We start from the raw sequence: 22,020 nt of genomic DNA, 5'->3' as shown, positions 1-22,020 counted from the left end.
AGAACTGTTAATGTTAACAGAACATTATCTTACTGTGTTGGATAAAACTTGCTTGTTTAGGTGATTGGCCATTCTTTCCTGTTTTATCAAAAGATCTTTTGAACAACTTGTTTTTCATTTAGTGAAGTAGAACATTAGCATAATTGGCTCTATTTTAGTTTCGATTGTTGAGGACCAGTTCAAATAAGGAGACTGCTATCCATTTTATTTTTTTAATTTTTTAATTGATTTTATTTATTTAAATACACAACAGCAGAATGTATTACAATTATTTTTACACATATAGAGCACAATTTTTCATATCTTTGTATATAAAGTGTGTTCACACCAATTCATGTATTCATACGTGTACTTTTTTTCACATTACAATTCTTATTACACATATATAGCACAGTTTTTTATATCTCTGTTCGTATATAAAGTATGTTGATACTTACTTCGTGTCTTCATACATGTATTTTGGATAATGATGCCTGTCTATTTTATTTAACAAATACAATATATATTTTTAAATGTAATTATTTATTATGTACCACTATACCAATTAAAAATATGAGAAAATATTCAAGTGTCAAATTTCTATGGTTTTATTAGGTTAAATTTCCCATATTGGATTCCTGTGATCTTTCCTTTGAAAGGCTGAGGAGGAAAATAATGCTGAGGCCAGTCACCAAGGCATATAATTTTTTGAGACCTCAAAATCTTTCAGTTCAGAACTCAGCACTTTAAAAGGATGCCTTTGGTTTAAGTTGGAAGCTTAAAGTCAGCATTTTCTTAATTGAGAAAAATCTAAGGAAGTACCATTTTGAGAGGAAAAAGAGAGAAGTGGAACTGGAGGAAAATATAATGTGGAAAAGAGATCAATGATAATTATTTCCTTTATTAATGATTATTATTTTTTTGTACCAGGGATTGATCCAAGAGGCACCCAACCATTGAGCCACATTCCTAGCCCTTTTTATTATTATTATTATTTTTAATTTTGAGTCAGATTTGCTTAGGCTGACTTTGAACTTGCAGTTCTCCTGCTTCAACCCCCTTAGCAGCTAGGATTACAGGCATATGCCACTGGTCACTGTTCCTTCAGTACAGTTTTGGAGAAATATCATTTGTTCACTCATGTGTTCCCATACACCATCCCCTTGGATGAATATCTTTCATCTTCTTTGTGCATTGTTATTCCATTTCCAAAGAAATCTGGGAAACATTCATTTCTAAAGATATCTGGGAAACACCCATAAGTAATTTTATATTTCCATAATTCTATTAATAAAGGAAAGAGAAAAAAATCTCTGTTCATGGTTTATTACCATCTTTACTCTGAGGTCAACTTTATTTTCAAGATTGTATATTTGTTTTCATTGCCTGAGGTCCTTTCTTCCAAGTGATTCAGTCTGTTGGTGATGTTATGTATTGAGTTTTTTTAATTGGCTTATTGTTTCTTTCATTTCATGGGTTTCTGTTTTTTGTTTTTTTTTCCCCTCAATATCTCTATCTCTTTCTGGAAGTACTCTCTTGCAACCTGTATTTGCTCTCTTATCTCTTTGTTGGTGTGATCTATCTTTGCCTGTACTTGTTCTCTTATCTCTTTGTTGCCTATATCTGCTTACTTAGGTCATTCTTTAACTCACAAATCATTTTAGTTATGTATATTCTGAACCCCTTCTCTGACATTTCACCTACTGCCCTATCTATGGATTCTATTGTAGCATCTTGGTTTGGTTGGGGCACTTTCCTCCCTTGTTTTTTCATGATGTCTATGTGTCTTCCTCTCTTGCAGTGTAGATCAAAGGTATTACAGCTTCTTCCCTATTGTCTTATGGTGTCCCCATAGATTACCAATACCTCACTTCTAAGGGAGAGATCAATATCACAGCACTCTGCCGAAAACTAAAAAATAAATATTAAAATTCTCTCTCTCTCTCCTTTAAAAAAAAAAGGGGGAGGGGGGTTGGGGATGTGGCTCAAGCGGTAGCACACTTGCCTGGCATTCGTGAGGCCTGGGTTCGATCCTCAGCACCACATACAAACGAAGATGTTTTGTCCGCTGAAAACTAAAAAATAAATATTAAAATTCTCTCTCTCTCTCCTTTAAAAAAAATATCACAGCACTCAATTTACCCAACGTGCAGTCATATATCATTTAGCTTCTATTTTTACATTTACAGTTTTGTCATTCTAATAAAAAATGATGAGTTTGGTTACCTTCTACCATATAGTTGAAAGGTTTGCATAATGGTTTACAGTTTCCAATGATGGAAGGGGAAATGTGGGGTTGGCTGAGATGTTTATGAGATAAAATGGTGAGAATATTGAGTATTAGATTATATAAAAAGTGAGAGGGTAATCATGAGAAGTTGGCTATTAGTAGGAGAAACAAGAGACAGGCAACCCCATGCAAGACCCTATGTTACCTCAGCAACAGGATAACTGTTAGCACCCCTAGTAGAGAAACCTCTGGTGTAGCCAGGTCCCCAGGGACCTTGGTGATGTATTACCAGGTCCTTATTGTTATCCCTTGATAGAAGTGGTGATATCCCAGTTTTGTGGTGATGGCAGCTTCAAGCCTATATGTACCCTGATGTTGGGCTGTGGAGCCACGTTTTGGTGAATAAGGAACCCCAGCATGGGTGGCTCTCCATGTATGGACATGACCTCTCTTCAGGTCTCCTGGTGTGGGGTGGCAGGGCAGGCAGGTCTCTCCTCTGGATCCAAGCATCTCTTCTTTTACTACTTCTATTCAACATCATCCTTGAAACTCCTGCCTGAGCAATTAGACAGAGAAAATAAATTAAAGGGATATGAATAGGAAAAGAAGAACTCAAACCATTACTATTTGCTGATGACATGATCTATATTTAGAAGATCCAGGAAATTCTGCCAAAAATCTTCTAGAACTAATAAATAAATTTGTCAAAATAGCAGGTCATAAAATCAACACCCTTACATCAAATATATTCCTGTACATCAGTGGTAAATCTACTGAAAGAGAAGTTCGAAAAACTACCCTATTCCCAATAACCTAAAGAAAAATACTTGTGAATCAATCTAATAGAAGAGGTGAAAGATCTCTACAATGAAAACTGAAGAACAATAAAGAAATTGAATAAGACTTTAGAAGATGGGAAGACCTCCCATGCTCCTGAATAGGCAGAATTAATATGATCAAAATGGCCATACTATCAAAAGGGCTATATATATTTAGCAAAATTTCTATTAAAACCCCAGTGACATTCTTTATAAAGAAAGAAAAAGCCATCATAAATTTATTGGGCAAAATAAGAGGCACAGAATAACCAAAACAATCTTTATCAGGAAGAGTAAGGTAGGCACCATCACAATACCAGAACTTAAATTATGCTAAGAGATCACAACAAAAATGGCATGGTATTGGCAACAAAACAGACACATAGGCCAATGGTTTAGAATACAAGACAATGAGTCAAACAAACATAAATATAGCTATCTCATACTAGACAAAGTTTCCCAAAGTTTTCACTGGAGGAAAGATAGCCTATTCAACAAATGGTGCCAGGAAAATTGAAACTCTATCAGTAACAAAATGAAATTAAACACCAATCTCTCCCTCTATGAAACTCAAAGAGGATTAAAGATTTAGGCTCTACAGAGACCCTATGCTTAATAGAAGAAAAAGTAGGTCCAAATCTTGACCACGTTAATCTAGGCTCTAAATTCCTTAAAAAGACTCCCAAAGCGCAAGAAGTAAAGAATTAATAAATGAGATGTATTTAAATTAAAAAGCTTCTTAGCAAATGAAACAACCATGAAGATGAAAACAAACATGAAGAGAGAGGCTATAGAATGGAAGAAAACCTTTATCATATGCACGTCAGATAGAGCTTTAATCTCCAGGATATGAAAAAAAAAAAAAAAAAACTCAAAAACTTAACACCAAATAAACAAATAACACAGTCAATAAATGAGCTAAAGAACTGAACAGACACTTCACAGAAGAAGAAATACAAATGATTAACAAATATATGAAAAAAATGTTCAACATCTCTAGAATTAGAAAAACGCAAATCAAAACTAATCTAAGATTTTATCTCACTGTAGTCAGAATGACAATCATCAAGAATACAAGCAAAAATAAATGTTGGTGAGGATGTGGGCAAAAAGGTACACATACATTACTGGAGGGTATGTAAATAAGTGCAACCATTATGGAAAGCAGTATGGAGATTCCTCAGAAAACCTGACATGGAACCACAATTTGACCCAGCCATCTCACTCTTTGGTTTATACACAAAGGAATTAAAATCAGCATACTAAAGTTATATAGCCATATAAGAACTCAACTCTCAGGAGCTAAAGGATGGAAACAACCTAGTTGCTCTTCAACAGATGAATAGATTTTAAAAAATATGGTATATATACACAATGGATATTATTCATCCTTAAAAAATGAAATTACAATTGCTGGAAATGCATAGAGCTGGAGAATATCATGCTAAGTGAAATAAGTCAATCCCCCCCAAAACAAAGCCCAAATATTTTCTTTGATATTAGGATAGTAATTTACAATAAGGGGAGGGGGCTGATAGAATGGATTAGGCAGAGAGGAGTAAAGGGAGGGGAGGGCATATGGACATAGGAAGATCAATAGAATGAATTGGATATTATTACCCTATGTACATACATGACTACTCGACTGGTGTGATTCTACATCATGTACAACTAGAAGAATGACAAGTTATACTCCATTTACATATTATGTGTCAAAATGTATTCTACTCATATATAACTAACTAGAACAAATTAAAAATTATTTAATTAATTCCTGTAGAATGAGTGATTCCAGATTTCAGCAGAGGAAAAAAAGAAAGTTATTCTCATTCCATGGGATAAATAGAGAAAAATCATCACATCTCACTTGCAATATGTCCCTTGTTGTAATTTATTTACTGTTAGTAATATATATATATATAAAGTGAGTCCTTCTGATTTGAGTTTATACTCCTTCTGATTTGAGTTTATACTTGCCTTTCATCTGCTGGTTTTGAACTATTCAAAATCTTCACCTACTCTTTCATTCTATCTACTGCAAAATATCACTGAACCTATTAAATAAAACTAAAAAGGACAAGCATTATACCTCTTAAAGGATGATGTATCTCAAGGCCTTAGAAAAACCAGAAGAAACAAAACCTAAAGTGAGTAGATAGAAAGATATAATAAAGATCAGAGCAGAAATAAATGAAATAGAGATTAAAAGAACAATACAATATATATATGGAGCAAAGAGTTGGTTCTTTGAAAATGTAAACACAATTGACAAACTTTAGCTAAATAATCAAAAGAAAAAGAAAATACCAAAATAAATAAAGTTAGAGAAAATGGAAACATCACAACAAGATGCCACTGGAATTCAAAGGATTACTACAAAATATTTTTTTAAGTTATATGCCAATAAATTGGAATATCTTAAACAAATTTCTGGAAACATGTCCTACCAAGATTGAAACAAAATAAAGGGTAGCTATAAACACTGTGTGAAATAGAGATGGAACTTTCCACATAAAGACCACCCAGGAACAAGGATCCTAAACTGGTATTAGTAAAATATCAACTGAGAATGTGTAAATAAACCTTGAAAATTTGATTGTGTAGATTTTGGTCAGTCTTAATTGCCCCCTCCATCTGGTATTCCCACCCTTATCCAACAGACACACTGGAGAAGGCCTGAGTTTAAAACTGTCAGTTTGGAGTTTTACTTTGAAAGATAATGAGACCAGAGTCACACTACTTTATGACCTGCAAAATAATAGCACTGATATAAAGAAAATATATCAAAAGAAGGCAAAATTCATCCAGATGTGCTAGTGTACACCTTTAATCCTAGTGGTTTAGGAGGCTGAAGTTAAAAAGACCACAAGTTCAATGCCAGCATCAGCAACTTAAGGAGACCCTGTCTTTGAACAAAATATATGAAAGGGCTGAGTGTGTGCCAATGATTGAGCACCCCTGGGTTCATTCCCTGGTACAACAAAACAGCAACAAGAACAAAAAAATAATGTAAACTTCAAAGCAAAATTACTTTCATCTTACCGAACTCTCCCCTTGGAGCCACCTTTGGATAGTTTGGAGTTTACTTGACTTAGTAAAGCCAACATACTTTCTATTCTACATTTGACTAGAAGTTTGTCCAGGAATACAGTGACACAAGAATTAACTTATTTCCCCATTACTGAAATTAAATCTTTTATACAGACACATTAATAAAATCATAACTGCTCTTTTATTGTTCATTGTGTAGAAAATGTATGCTTTCCAGGTAAATAGACACATTTAATTGTTTGTTTGGTGGTACTAGGGATTTAAACCAAGGGTATGCTACCTCTAGGCCTTACCTATTTTTTTAAAAATTGATATAGGATCTTGCAGATATCTGAAACTTGTGATCTTATAGCCTCTGTCACCCAAAACATTGGACTGCAAATGTGTGCCACTGCCACTGGCTCAAATATATAACAAAAAAATGTGTCTATGTTCAAGTCTTGGAGAGTTTTAATCATAAAAAAATTGTCTCTAAATACATCTATAAATTGAAAATATTTCAGAGTCTGTATCTTTTTATTCTTATTTTAGTTGTTTTTATTTTGATGCATGAAATGCAATAAAATAAGCCAAATATAGAAAGACACCAAAATACCCTTCAAGAATCTCGAGTCTGAGTATAGTCCAAGAAGATATTATTGTTGAAAGAAGTTTTAATGAAATGAAGCTACATTATTATTATATTTAGTTTTTTGAAAGTTTGACTAGTTATACTCTCCAAATCTTGCTGAACATATAGAAATGTTGTAGGTATTTGCATACAACAAAAATGTGTCTTTCTTTAATGTATAAATTCTATAAAACTTATCACCAATCACATTATAGGCTGACAGAAAGTTATCACACCATGAAATTCTCCCTTACCTCACAAAAAAATTTATTAGTGAATGGTTTGAAAAAGGTTATTTTTATTATAAATGAGAGATTCTAGGTAGAATTTTTCAAAATCTTAATTAAGGTAGTTTTAGAAAACAGATATTACACATTCAAATTTTTTATCTTTTTCATCTCTATGACAGGGTCTGCTTGTTCACTACACCTTATTATTGAGCATTTATTTATTTATTAAGTTTTAAGAACCATTCTATGCATCAGTGAAACAATTCATATCAATAACTAAATAAACAACAAAACGAGTTAAGCCAGCAGTTTTCAAAACTCTGTGGTTGTTTAGTGGGTGTAGTAGGGTTGTCCAAGAAACCAAATAAGTCTATATCTCTATGTTCAAATCTATATCCATATGAATATGTATATAAAAATGTTAACTAGGTTAGATTGACTTATTAGATTAGATTGACATATTAGATTATATTAGATTTATTACATTAGATTGATTTATTAGATAAGATTGACTTATTAGATTAGATTGATTAATTTCCTTTGATCTGATCACTAAATATTGTTTTTCTTTTTCCCCTCCTTAGGTAATAGGGAAGAAAGCATTAACTGAATTACGCTAAAATAAGAATAGTTGGATAATATCATGATTCAAAGATTATTAACAGATGAAGAAATTTTTTTTTTAATGGTCATTAAGCCCTCTGTAATGGCACACACCTGTAACTTTAGCAGCATAGGAAGCTGAGGAAGAAAGGTCACAAGCCAGCCTCAGTAAATTAGCAAGGACCTAAGTAATATAATGAAACTCATGTTAAAACAAAAAATAAAGATTTGGGTATGTGTTTTTGTGTTTAAACACTTCTGGATTTGATGTCTACTTAAAAAAAAATTGTTAATAAATTTTAGAGAAACAAAATTTGAAGCAGCATAAATTTAAAAAGAAATCACTTGACCATTTTACATTGGTACTAATATTACCTGTATTATTTCTTTTTCTCCCAAATTCATACCCTCCTTATTGTTGCTTTTCAATCTTCCATTCTGTGCAATCACCATTTTCATATTTCCAAAATGATATTCACAGTTTATGTGAGGGGGCAGGGAGATACTAGAAATTAAACCAAGAGGTACTTTACTACTGAGTCACATCCTGAGCCCTTTTTTATTTTTTGAGATAGTGTGTCTTGCTAAGTTGCTTAGGGCCTCTCTAAGTTGCTGAGGCTGGCTTACTCTTCCTGTTCGGCCTCCTGAGTTGGTGGCATTGCAGGCATGTACCACCATGCCCAGTTTCATGTGTTATCTTTATACAGAATGTGGTTCCAGGATGAGCAAATTTTCTCTGGAGTGGAGAAACCATTTGCATTGTCAAATTTGCTGGGCAGATGATTTCATATTCTTGGACCAGATGGACAAATCCAATGTTAGTTTTGATAAGAAACATCTTTTTTGAACATAATATGCACATATGTTTCTGCCCTTCATTCCAAATCTTTACTCAATGCATGCAGTAACAAGGGTAGCACTCTGGAGATCCCTGCATTTTCATCGTCAAGGACTTTTCCTCCAGTTAGCAAGCTGCCATCAATAAATAGTTTAGGCATGGGGGAAAAAGTTTCTATTATCAACTGGATATCTGGAATATACAAGACTATATAGCTGAATAATTGTTGAAAGCTTGTTTAATAAAACATGCTTCAAGGCTGGGTTATGGCTCAGCGGTAGATTGCTCGCCTAGCATGGGTGAGGCCCTGGGTTCCTTCCCTAGCATCACATAAAAATAAATAAATAAAGATATTGTGTTCAACTGCAACTAAAAATAAAAAATAAAAAAAAAAGCATTGAATTAAAAAAATGCTTCAATATTTTACTATATGCATCTATATGAGTTAGTTTCTGTTTCTGTAATATAGATAGCTTGCTTTTCATAGCAAAAAATTGTGATACAAAGAACATCTAGGTAAGCATTTCTGCACCTCTCTCTTAATGAATGTAGTGTACTGCTTGGAGTCTTCTTTGTACTCTGGGAGACAGAGGAACCCCAACTTTATCTTCTTCATGGTTCTGGCCTGCAGGCTTGCAGTGGGGAGGGAAGGTGAGATCTGGCAGACTAGACCCTTCACCCTCCATCTTCTGACAGAAAGAAGGGCAGGCAGAGAGGAAGACTGACCTGGGACGGACAGCCTTACAATTAATGCTGAAGGTACTTTAGTCCAGAGACCCCATGGAGGTGACAGCAGAGAAGAGGAGGGTTAGCAGGCGGGCGCCTTGCTGCTGGGATGTTACAATCTGCCTCTTCACAGTCACTGTCCAGGCCTCAAGATCTCTCATAGGCACAAGCCTATTGTTGTGTGTCTATTAATATTTTTCCGTGCTGTTTGGGAGATCTGCTACTGAAAAGATCGTTATCCTTTTGGATATCCTTTAAGATTTCTAAATCTTTATTGGAACAAGGTTTAACCCAGACATAACTATTAACCATTTCTGAGGCAAATATTTTATTTTATCCTATAAAAGTTATGAATATTTTCTAATAATATATATTATTTTGTTAGAAGATACTATCATATACCAAGGAAAGGATGATAGTAGAAAAATTAGTAAAACAATAGAAAATAAATTTGGGGGGTCATTTTTAAAAATTATGGTCCCCAGGAAAGATGAGTTTTGCCTTTGGAATCCAAGATAATTTGTTAAAAGCACAATTGTTCAAACCCAATACAATCATTCTCCTGAAATATACAAGACATTATCATAAAAGGTTTAGAGATCAGGTAACAATTCCCATGTATCCCAAAAATGTGGCATAGTCAGAGCTAAATCATTAGTTGAGGAATGCATAAAAGGGTTGGGGTTGTGGCTCAGTGGCAGAGAGCTCACCTAGCATGTGTGAGGCACTGGGTTTGACCCTCAGCACCATATACATATAAAAAATAAAGGTATTGTGTCCACCTATAAGTAAAAAAATAAATATTAAAAAAAGAATGCATAAGAAAATGGAGGTATCCATGTTAAATTCAATTATCAAGTTTTGGGAAAGTTGGGACAAAAAATATTTCTTTTAAAGTATTCCTTGCTACTTTATACACTACTATAATTTTGTTGTTGTTGTTGTTGTTACAATGCAATTTGTGTAAGTAGTTAAAGAAATTTTGGGACACTTTCTTGGGAATAGGCTCTAGACTCAGAAAACATGGGTGTCAACACATGCTTTCACTTTACAACTTGTGCCCATAGCACCAGGCTCATAATTTTGACTAGTACCTTTCAATGAGATCTTTTTAAATTTTAGCTGATATTTCATATTTGTGGAGCCAAAGTAAGAAAACAAGTCGAGGCCCATATATGTAATGTGCACGTTTGAAATGTGTAACTAGCTAGTAAAATGTTAATGAAATTTTTTATTGTTCTATTTTGAGACATATTGTATACTCTCATAACAAGAAAAACTTGCCTGGAGTTTGCCAAGGAATAGTGAGCCCTGTCCACTGTGGAAGGAAAGGAAGAAAAAGCTGTGTAGCCCCTGGCTCAGGCAGGGAACTTGGGACTCAAGACATTAGGAGGAAATTTAGGAGCCAGAAAACCTTACAAACTTCTATGCCAGTGGGATCACTGTGGTTAGACAGGATGTGTCTGGAGTGTCAGGATGTTTCAGGAAGTTTGTGGGAGGTGGTGTTATAAAGGTTTGTTGATCAAGATTAACCAAAGTGTTAAATCAGTCTTCTCTATTTTGAAATTAAAAACCCATCCTAGCCTAATCTACCTTACTAATCTAATCACTTATACAATCTTAATCACTCATACTAATTCCTATTGGAAGCTCTTGAAATCTAATCACTTGGAGAACTGGGTGTGGTCTTCAGAGCCTCTATAAAAAGAAAGTGCAGGAGGAGCTAGTCTCATTCCTCTCCAGATCAAAGTAGTTTCAGAACTCACCTGGCTTTGCAGACCCCTGAAAGACATCAGTTCTACTATGTGAAGCACTGATCCCCAGACAGACTTCATATTACCTCTACAGTAAGCATTGGTGAGACAATAGACACATTCCTTGGGTGAGTATATAATTTACAAATGAGATGTTCCTATTATTATTATTATTTCTTTTTTGTACCAGTGATTGGAGCCAAGGGTGCTTAGCCATGGAGCCATATTGCCAGGCTTTTTTGTATGATTTATTTTGAGAAAATGTTTCCCTGTATTGCTGAGGTTTTCTTTGAATTTTCCTTATGCCTGCCTCAGCTTTGGGTGTGGCTGGGATTACAGGCCTGCACCATCATTCCTGTGCAACTATTTTCTGAAACAAACAGATCTTCAAAAATGTATAAATCTGTGAACAAAAATCATTGGAATGAATTGATGTTTTTTGCTTAGTTAGGAAAAGTACCTCCTTTTCTAGAAGCTATTTTTAAATTAAACAAATTGGTCATCTAATCTTACTACATGAATTTCCTTTTTTTTTTTTTTTTTTGTATTCCTTGGTTTGTGCATATGAATAGTAAGGGAAAAAAAAAAAACTGCCAGGCATCTTATAGTTTTGTATTTGGTATAGATTCTATAAATTGGTTAGGAAAATTTTGTTCTATAAACAGATCTTACATGTATTATATACTACTTTAAAAATAATGCAAATGTATTCTCAATATATAACTAAATAGTGCATAAAATGACTCAGAAAATATTCCTCTTGGTTGTGGTAATATTATCTCTTCAGAGGTTGGTTTCTTTACTTAAATTCTAAAGAAGCAAATAAATGTATAGGCCTGCAGGAAAGTGACACTGGCTATCAGAAAGAAACCTGAGTATAAGGGGAAAGGCACTTTATAATTATATAATATAGAAATTATGACATCAATTTTTAGTTTTGCAAAATTAATTTTTTACATGATAATTAATGGTTTTTTACAATGTGCTTGGGGGAATATTTTAAAGGACTGAGAGATATTACCATTCCCATTTTCTTAATTATTGGTCTGTTTGAATTCAGGCATGTAGATAATAGACATATAAAGAGAGATTCAACAGTTTAGTATATTCAAATATAAAGATGCTGGATGAAATATCCAATTTGACAAAGTTCACTTTAGTGTTTATTAATTTTTACATATCCAGAAGTTGATTTTTGGGTGGGGATCCATTTCAGACAACAAAAGACATCAAAGGGAAATTTTGGTCATAGTTTTTTTTTTTTTTTTTTGCATTCTTATCAATGGATTACAAGAAAAATATTTTCTGGATTATAAGTGAAATAACACATGCAGATGAGTGGCATTGTGCAGTGCATTTTATTAATGCATTTTTAAAACTTATAATTTATTTATAAGGATGTAACCCTAAACATGATAACCTCAATTTGCTAGACAATCTCTGAAACAATCAACACAAAAGAGAATTATTGGTGATTGAATTACCATTAATGATTAAAAAGATAATGTGTTAGTTGTTACCTTATTTTAATGTTAATCAAAAATTTGTGTTCTGGCTACAATACTTACTAGTAAAGATGTCAGAGGCTTCATCAAAATAGAATAGTTATGAAGTTAAAGACAATAACAAGGTTAAAGCTCAGGCACATGCCCTTTACTTAACCAAGGACTAGAAATGAACATTAGGATTATTTCATTTCACTTCAGACTTATGCCCTGGAGTTATATATTGAATCAAATTCCTAAAAGTCAAACAATTAGGGAGAAATTGTACCTCAAGAAATAGGGTACATTTATGGGGGGAGAATAGGGCTTGGCATAATACAATAGGTAATCTATTCTAATTATGTATTCTGATCCAAGTAGATGTGTGTTACTGAATGAGAACTTGAGCACAATTTTGTTCAGGCCTTTCTCTCTTCAAGAATAGATGAAAAAATTCTCCTAGTTTTCTTCCCTCAGAAAAATGGAATCAGAAATCCCACGACCCTTCCAAAAAGAACTCACCTGCTCTCTCTGCATGAACTACCTTATGGACCCAGTCACCATAGGCTGTGGGCACAGCTTTTGTTGGCCCTGTCTCTGCCTTTCCTGGGAAGAAGCCCAAATTCCTGCCTGTTGCCATGTGTGCCAGAGGCCATCACAGCAGAGAGACTTCAAGCCAGATATTTGTGTGAAGAGGATGTCTTTACTTGCCAGACAAGCCAGTCTAAGGCAAATCCTGAGCTCCAAGGAACACATATGTGTGACCCATCAGGAGACAAAGAAGATCTTCTGTGAAGAAGACAAGAACCTGCTCTGTTTGCTTTGTTCCAACTCTCAGGAGCATAGGGGTCACAGACACTGTCCCACTGAGGAGGCTGCTGAGGAGTACCGGGTAAGTGATGGTCCTCATGATGATTAATCCAGTCTTTACCAAGGGCCTAATAGGAAGCAGATACCATATAAGACAAAAAGATAGAGATATCAATAGAATTTCTAAATATACCTGTCTTTGTGAGGCTAGCATTCAATGGGAGGCCAATAAAGTCAACAAATATCATTTCAGTGTAAATTTAGCAGAATTAGGCTAAGACATCTTAAAGTCCCCATTTTCAAAAGGTCACTGGTGACCAAGAGTATATAAAAGATGATTTTTTTTTTTTTTGATACTGGGAATTTAACACAAGGTTGCTTTACTGCTGAGTCATATCCCTAGCCATTTTTATTTGTTATTTTTGGGATAAACCCTCACTAAGTTGCTTAGGGCCTTACTAAATTGCTGAGGCTTGCCTCAAACCTCTGATCCTCTGGACTTAGCCTTCCAAGTCCCTGGCATTTACAGACATGCAACACCTTGACCAGCTGAACAAAACCTTTATATTGGGAACACATTTAGTAATACTAGACAAATATGAAGGAGATCAACAGGACAGAAGCATTAGAAGATACAAATGATGAGACAAAATGCCTATCTGACAGGTAGCCAACTTCATAAAATTTCTTAGTCTGTTACATAATAGAAACTTAGGAGGTGAAACAGGCACACAGGTGAATTTTATTCTCATTAAAGTACTTTTATTTTACATCCCTTAACTCTCTCCATCTGTTAGGGTCTGAAATGTGTATATCTGCTTTACATTGATATTTCCCTTACAGGAGAAGCTATTGAAGCAAATGAGATCATTATGGGGAAAAATCCAAGAAAATAAGAGAAATCTGAATGAGGAGAAAAGAAAAATTCTAACATGGGATGTAAGTATCAGAGTTATTGCCTTAGGAAACAGCTTGAGACAGTTGTGCTACAAATTTCCCCTTTAAGAACATGGGCAGAGGGCTGGGGCTGTAGCTCAGTGGCAGAATGCTTGCCTAACATTTACTGGGTCTTGGGTTCTATCTCTATGTAAGGCAAAATGAACTAAAGTCATCATGTGACCTAAGGGTCCTCTGTACAACAACAGGAGAAATAATTTTGCCTTTCAATGTGAGTTCACACTTACTATTTCTAGACCCTGTATTAACAGCCACAAAAAGTGACATCAAAACAAGCTCAGCAAATGGTAATATGAAGGAACATACAGGGATTTGAAGACATTCAGTAACCATTAAGGAGCTCAGACAAAATTTCTTAAATCTAAGATCAATCTGAGTTTTGACAGTTGAATCAGTATTGAAGACCTGTCATAGTTATTTAAGGCAGAAGCTGAGGTAGGAGACGAATTGTAGAAATTCAAGAGCATATAATTGTGCATTCAATGTATTTCTTGCTGATCAGGACAATGGGCTCTTGGAGATAGAAAGGAGGTGTGAACAGCAAAATGGGAAGTGCACCTGTGCTGCTGAAAAGATTGCACAGGAGCCAAACAGTATGGGTTCAAGGAGAAAATAGAACATATTAAAAAGCTGGGGAATGGGGAGACACAACACAAAGGCCTGGTAAGTGGGAGTGGATACTGAGAGGAGATAGGCAATGAAATGAGGATTAATGTTCTTAATGTAACAGGGCAACCGCAGGTAAGAGCCTGCAACCTCAGGTAAGAAGGTAAAGTTCAGGAGGGTACTAATGCTTTTGAAACCTTAGGCTTAGATGCTTTAGGAAGACCTTATTGTGTAGCTTCTAATCCTGAATGTAATATGCAATATTTCTGAAAGTTCTACATGGTCAGGTTATAGACGTGGAGAGATTTGAGATTAGAAACTAACATTAAATAAAAATCTCACGTAATGATAACAACGTCAATGATTTAAAAGTAGTCTTTCAGATTTGAAGGGTATATAAAGGAATTACCTATTAAAGAGAATTTTCCAGGTATCTCAGAAACTTGCTAAAGATAAGCACTTTTAAAAAATTTCTGGATGGACACATTTTGAGGAAAAGTAGATTGCTCTTATTTATTAATAGAGGAAAATAAATAAAAAATCGTGGATTCTGAGAATTGGGAGGACCTGAATTGAGGATATATATAGCTGATTGGTAGAGGAATGAGCCAGAGAGAAACAGGTGAGGGTTAAGGAAGGAAGGAGGTTACAGTTGTCCTGAGTGTGTGACCCAGGAAATTCACATCCCTGCAGAGTTATGTACGTCATCAGGAAAACATGATCAAGACCGAGTACAGGAAGCTGTACCCGGTCCTCTGCATGGAGGAACAAAAGCATTTGGAGAGACTACAAAAGGAAGATGAAAATATTGTAGAGCAACTCAAGAGAAGTGAAGCTAAAATGGTTCAAACTGAGAAACACCTAAAAGGAATGTATGAGGAGCTGATGAGAATGTGCCATAAATCAGGGGAAAGGCTGCTCCAGGTAAAGACTTTGTTGGTTTTAAACTCCATCTTCTACACATCTTTAGTCTTCATTGTCTCTTCAGTACTAAAAATATATTTTGCCACCTTCCATACTTCTGATGGAGGCCATTCCAGAAATGGGCATAATAAACTAATTCCTAACTATGAACAAGTTGTACAGAATTGTAAGAGTAGCATCCCCAGAGAATAATCTCTTCTAAAATTCTGATTTATCTTATTTCTAATAACAATATTATTGTGGACATTTTATTTTTGTCTCAAATGAGCAATATTTGGGGAAAGGTAACATTTCCTTGGCCATTGTCTTTGCATATCCTGAATTTAAGTCGGCTCTATTTTGGAATACCTCAGCTGTTAGGAAAAAGTCCTTGGAAAGACCTATTGACAGAGAGCTGATGGTCACAGCAGTGCCCACTTACTGTGGTTACCATGTCTTTTACTCACTCCTAGGGTTCCAAATGCATCAAATTTAGATGATATCTATGTGTTGTACTGGGATTATACTTTAGAAAGGAAAAGAAAATCCAATTTAAGGGGCTTGAGCATGGTTGTGATTGGTATTTTGGAAGGATTCTTATCTTTTTTTTTTCTCCTTACAGGATTTGGGAGACCTATTGATAAGGTAAATTTGGCTTTCAATGTGAACTGAAATGATAGGAGGGCTGTGAAAGATATAAAACATTTTTTCTAACAAAATAAAGCCATTATATATTAGATGAGGTTTAATTATGACGCATAAGCAAATACTAAGAATTATCTGTAAATACTGAAAATGACCCTCCATTAAGAAATGGATATTCTGCCACAGACCCATGTGGAAAATAAACATCGACTGGCAGAAGAGAGGATAAGAATTCATCAGAAGTTAGAATATTGAGGAAAAATGATTTTTCATCCATACCTGTCAAAGTGGTATCACTGGTTCCATAATTAAAGAACATTTGAAAATTATATCAAATATATGTATTATATTGCATTATAAATGTATATGCATAATTTTAGTATATAGCACATTATCTAGTGTTCTCAAAAACTTTTGAATACAAGTATGTGTGTATGTGTTTTACTGCACATAATTTCTGCCCTGCAGAATTTGCTAGAAGGCAGCTACTTGCAATTTTAGGATTCAAAGCCATAAAAATCTTTAGCTACATAGACTATTATTTTCCAGGTAGTAGATGAGTGAGGCAAGTACCTTTGGGTGCATGAAAGCAAAGAGAAAAGAAGGAATAATACCCTAAAAATGGTACAGTTGTAGAAGATATTTATGGGAGTAATTCACAAGGGGGGAGCATTATCAGTTGCATGCGTATGTCTTTCCTCAAGCACTGTGGTGAATTCTTTAGCACTCAAATGACTAACTACATTCTCCTTCTTCTAGGAGTGAGACAGTGCAACAGCATATGCCCCATCCTGTGAGACCAGTGCTCAGCATAAAACCCATCACAGGACTGATAGACAGGCTCAACCTCTGTCGTGGTGAGTGTCAGCCCACTGGTTGGACTGACTATGGAGAGTGCAGTTCAGGAATAGTTTTCTATTGAGATTGTTTCCCCCTTTATTGATCTTTCATTTAAGAGAGAAAAGGCATCTGTCCAGGACAGGTATTTAAATGATAGATGATGATAGAATAGGTATTTATAAATAACCGTGCTGCCATAATGTAGACAAAAGTAAGAGAAAGTTAGTGGATTAATAAATCCATTCGCATTTCTAATGAATTACTTGTAAAAAAAAATGCACTTTGTGCAGTGGCACATGACTGCAATTCCAGGAGCTTCGGAGTCTGAGGCAGGAGGATTGCAAGTTCAAAGCTACTTGGGGAGGCCCTAAGGTTCTATCTCCAGTACCCAAAAAACAACCAAAAAAAAAGCCTCCCTCCTCTTTATAATTCATGGATTTTTCACAAATTTTATTATTATACATATATTTTTATATTTTGAATTTGAATCTGTTATTTTTCCAGCTAGAACAGCCTTTGTAGTCTTGGCCTACTTCTCAATGAAATGCTAGACTGTCTTATCAGAGATAATTTAGTTTTACTTTTTAAACTTAAATTTGTTTTTAACTGATACACAAAAGTAGAAATTAGAGATATCTATGGACTTCTGTGTGATATTTCAATGTATGTATATATATATATATATATATATATATATATATATATATATATATATATATATAGTGTAATGTGTAACTCGAGTTAAACATATCTATCTCCTTAAACATCTATCATTTTTGTTTTTGGTAAAAACATGCAATCTACTTTCTTATAGCTTTTTTAAATGTACAGAACATTATGGTTTTCTAAAATCATACTACTGCATAATACCACACAAGAAGTTACTGTTAGCTAATTATAATTTTATACTCATTGATCAGTCTTTTCCCCTGATTTTTTACAATGAATTTTGACTGGAGTATTCTTTTCTTTTCACAGTGGAAATTTCCCTCAGTAATGAAATAAGCAATCATGATATCAGGCTTTTTGAGGATGTGAGAACATTTGTACTTAGACAAGACCATCAAGATGCATCTCTGAATTCTGACAGATCCAACTATTTTGCTGCATGGGGAGCACATATCTTCATCTCTGGGCAACACTACTGGGAGCTGGATGTGGATAACTCTTGGGACTGGGCGGTGGGAGTCTGTAAATTGTCCTGGAAAAATATTGGCACTATGCTTGCCACTAAGGAAATATTCCTCCTCCTGTGCATGAAAGAAGGTGATCATTATAGAATTTTGACCTCTCCCCCGGTGACTTGCCAATATATAGAGAAGCCTCTGGGCCGGATTGGTGTGTTCCTTGATTTTAAGAGCAAAAGTGTGAGTTTTTTGAATGTTGCCATGAGTTCCCTTATATGGACATACCCTGCTGGTTCCTTGAATTTCCCTGTCAGGCCTTTCTCTTTAACTGGCCACATGATCAGGAATAAGTCAGGAGCTTGATTGTCTGGGAACTCCATGCCTAAGCAAGTCCTCAGTTGAAGAAAATAAATAATACTGTACACTCTTTTACTGTTTTTCTACTTTATTGTAACCTCATTTTATTGTTAACTATGAAGATAATGTGAAATGCAAATTTTGGACTATTTTAAATTCAGAGCATCTCTTTTGGCCCATTATCTAAAGTATAATCTGTGCTCGCTCACCTGGTTTGTGAGCTTACTGGTGTTCTAAATATACAGAGATGTGTATTTCTAGTTTAAGGATCTAATAAAAGGAATGAAGTTTACACATTGTGAACCATCATGTTTTTTCACAATGCAAATGTCAGTCTAAGATCTTATCCCTCATGTAGTAAACACTGCACATCAATTCATCCTTAAGTGAGAGAAAAAAAAAAATCTATTTTACAGGGAAATCTCCTGACTGCGAAGATTAGAAAAAAAAAATCTATTTTCATAACTCAGAGTAGCTGGTTCTTTTCTCTTATAATAGAATATAGTGCAAAAAATAAAATGCCTTATAGTTAGTCTACATTCCTAGCAGTTTCACAATGTCTAGAACATAACAGGAACTTAACAAATATTTGATTTATTATTAATGAGTGAACAATTGCTATGTTTTATACAATGCTAGTTTAGCGGGGATGTGGCTCAGGGGCAAAGCAGTTTCCTGGAATGTGTGAGGCCCTGGGTTTGATCCTTAGCACTGCATATAAATAAATTAATTAATTAAATAAAGGTCCATTAACAACTAAAGAAGTATTAAAAAAAAAAAAAAACAAAACAATGGTAGTTAACATTGTGCTGTCCCATAATCTCTGCTATAGCATCACATAAGACTTAATATCTTTACTAAATAACATTTATGAAAGGAAGAAAGCTATTTCTTAAAAAATATTCTTCAAAAGACCAACTAATAATAGAGAACGGTAATGAAAATAAATGCTATGAAATATTAAAAAGGCTTCTAAAACACAGGGTAAACCAATTGAATAAGACATGCTAAGACAATGTGGAATAAACCAATTATCCAGGTTTGTGGTTCTCAAAGTTTGGTGCTTTTAGAAATGCAAATACGTGATGCAAGTGTGGTGTTGCAGACCTTATAATCCCAGGCACTTGGGAAGCTGAGGCAGGAGATTGGAAGTTAGAGGTCAGCCTCAGCAATTGAGCAGTATCCTCAGCAAGTTAGCAATATGATAACTCAAAGTAAAAAAGTAAAAAGGACTAGGGATTTAAAGTGGTGGTAAAGCACCCCTGGGTTTAATCCAAAAATGTTTCAAATTATTATTAATTTTTTTAAATGGGAATCAAGTGCAACTGATTTCATACGGAATCTTTTCTCTCTTCCTCTCAATACATACAGAAGCAAACTTCCCAGTCAACCCCATGCAATTTTTTGGTGTGTGTGTGTGTGTGTGTGTTTCTTTTTCTTGTTTTTTTTTTTTTTTTTTTGCAAATAGCAAAACCACTTGTGCCTACTTGTACTGGACAAGTTGAGGTAGATAGAACTCTAAATGATCAATAACAAAATTCCTTTATAGAAGTCAAGCTCAGAATCTGCCAAGGTGCCCTGGAGGTAAATCTCCAGGGGCAGATGCAGTTCAAATATAACAGTAATCAGAAGCCAGAAAATCTGGTGAATACAGCTCACTGTACTTACTTTGAAGTTTGTACTTCTCCTTGAGAAACCTCTACTGTCTGATCCTGTCTGCCCCACACCCCCAACACCACCAGAGCTGAAATTCTGTCAGACCAAACCATTCAGATCTTGGAAAAAGAGGACGCAGCAGAGAGCCAAGGGTTTTCCTTACCATCTGTCCAGTGCTTTGCATCTGAGCTGGAATCTTTCTCAGATGAATATCAAGGTAGACGACTTACCTAGTATATGCATCAGAACCACCTGCAAAAGTTGTTTGAATACTTATTGCTGTGCTTTGACCACAAAGAGTCTTTATTCAGTAGATCTGGGATGGGAAAAAAGTTCAAATTTTAAACAAATTATAAGATGCTATTACTGATACTGATCACCGGACCATAATTTGAAAAATCTTTGATTTAGCCCAATATTAAAGATGATACTTTTATATTGTACTTGAATAGAAAACTTTTAAAAAATACATACATAAACACATATGTGTATGAATATGCACATAGTGTGTGTATGTATTTGTATGTATATATTGAGAAAACACAAAAATTGAAATATAGGCTATAGACTTACTGCTGTAGCTTCTTGTTGCCTTTATTTGGGAGAAGAAAGTGATGAAAAAGCATGAAAAACAGCCCCTTTTTCCCATACAGCTGCAGCATCTTGGGAAGGCATTACAATTCTAATACACATATATACCACATTTTTCATATCTATGTTTGTATATAACATATGTTGACACCAAATTCAAATCTTCATACATGTAATTTGTATGATGACGACCATCACCTTCCACTATTCTTGCTATTCCCCTTACCCCGCCCTTTATCTCCAACCCCTTTCCTATCTAGAGGTAATCTTCCTCCCATGCTCTCCCTCCCTACTCCACTTTGAGTCACCCCCCTTATATCAGAGAAAACATTCAGCATTTGATTTTGGGGATTGGCTAACTTCACTTAGCATAATCTTCTCTAATGCCACCCATTTACCTGCAAATGCCATGATCTTGTTCTTTTTTAGTTCTGAGTAATATTTCATTGTGTATATATGCCATATTTTTTAAATCCATTCATCCACTCAAGGCCATCTAATTGGGCTCCACAGTTTAGCTATTATGAATTGTGCTGCTATAAACATTGATGTGGCTTTTTCCCTGTAGTATAGTTTTGGGGACCTTTGGGTAGTCTGAGAAGAGGAATAATTGGGTCAAATGGTGGTTCCATTCCCAGATTTCCAAGGAATCTTCATACGGTTTTCCACAGTGGCTGCAACAATTTGCAGTCCCACCAGCATTGTATGAGTGTACCTTTTCCCCCACATCACCAACACTTATTGCTGCCATTCTGACTGGAGTGAGGTGATATCCTAGAGTAGTTTTGATTTGCATTTCTCTGATTGCTAGAGATGATGAGCAGTTTTTCATATATTTGTTGATTTATTGTGTATCCTCTTCTGAGAAGTTTCTGCCCAGGTTGTTGGCCCATTTGTTGATTGGATTATTTATTTTTTTGGTGCTTACCTTGTTGAGTACTTTATACACCCTTGAGATTAGTGCTCTAACTGATGTGTGAGGGGTAAAAATTTGCTTGCAGGATGTAGGTTCCCTGTTCACCTCACAGATTATTTCTTTTGCTGAGAAAAAAAAAAAAAAAAACATTTTAGTTTCAATCCATCCCATTTATTGATTCTTGGTTTTAATTCTTGTGCTATAGAAGTCTTATTAAGGAAGTTGGGGCCTAATCCCACATGATGAAGATTAGGGCCTACTTTTTCTTCTATTAGATGCACAATTGAAT

The 22,020-nt window shown here is 34.9% G+C and overlaps 1 protein-coding gene across 1 annotated transcript; it reads left to right on the top strand.

Annotated features, from left to right (window-relative positions):
- Positions 1-12,804: 12,804 nt before the first annotated feature.
- Positions 12,805-18,709, top strand: LOC124089319 (tripartite motif-containing protein 43B-like). The gene is made up of 6 exons (XM_046439305.2): positions 12,805-13,215; positions 13,977-14,084; positions 15,408-15,620; positions 16,222-16,244; positions 17,004-17,101; positions 18,063-18,709. Exons 1-6 carry the CDS (start codon positions 12,805-12,807, stop codon positions 18,572-18,574), a joined length of 1,365 nt encoding a protein of 454 aa, XP_046295261.1. The 3' UTR covers positions 18,575-18,709.
- The last annotated feature ends 3,311 nt before the right edge of the window (positions 18,710-22,020 follow it).

This window comes from Marmota monax, unplaced genomic scaffold (genome assembly GCF_021218885.2).
Source record: "Marmota monax isolate L192 unplaced genomic scaffold, Marmota_monax_Labrador192_F-V1.1 WCK01_AAM20220418_F8-fsc00096, whole genome shotgun sequence".
NCBI classification, from domain to species: domain Eukaryota; kingdom Metazoa; phylum Chordata; class Mammalia; order Rodentia; family Sciuridae; genus Marmota; species Marmota monax.
Note: the sequence above shows the minus strand (reverse complement) of the source record. Positions and strands in the feature narration are given on the sequence as shown.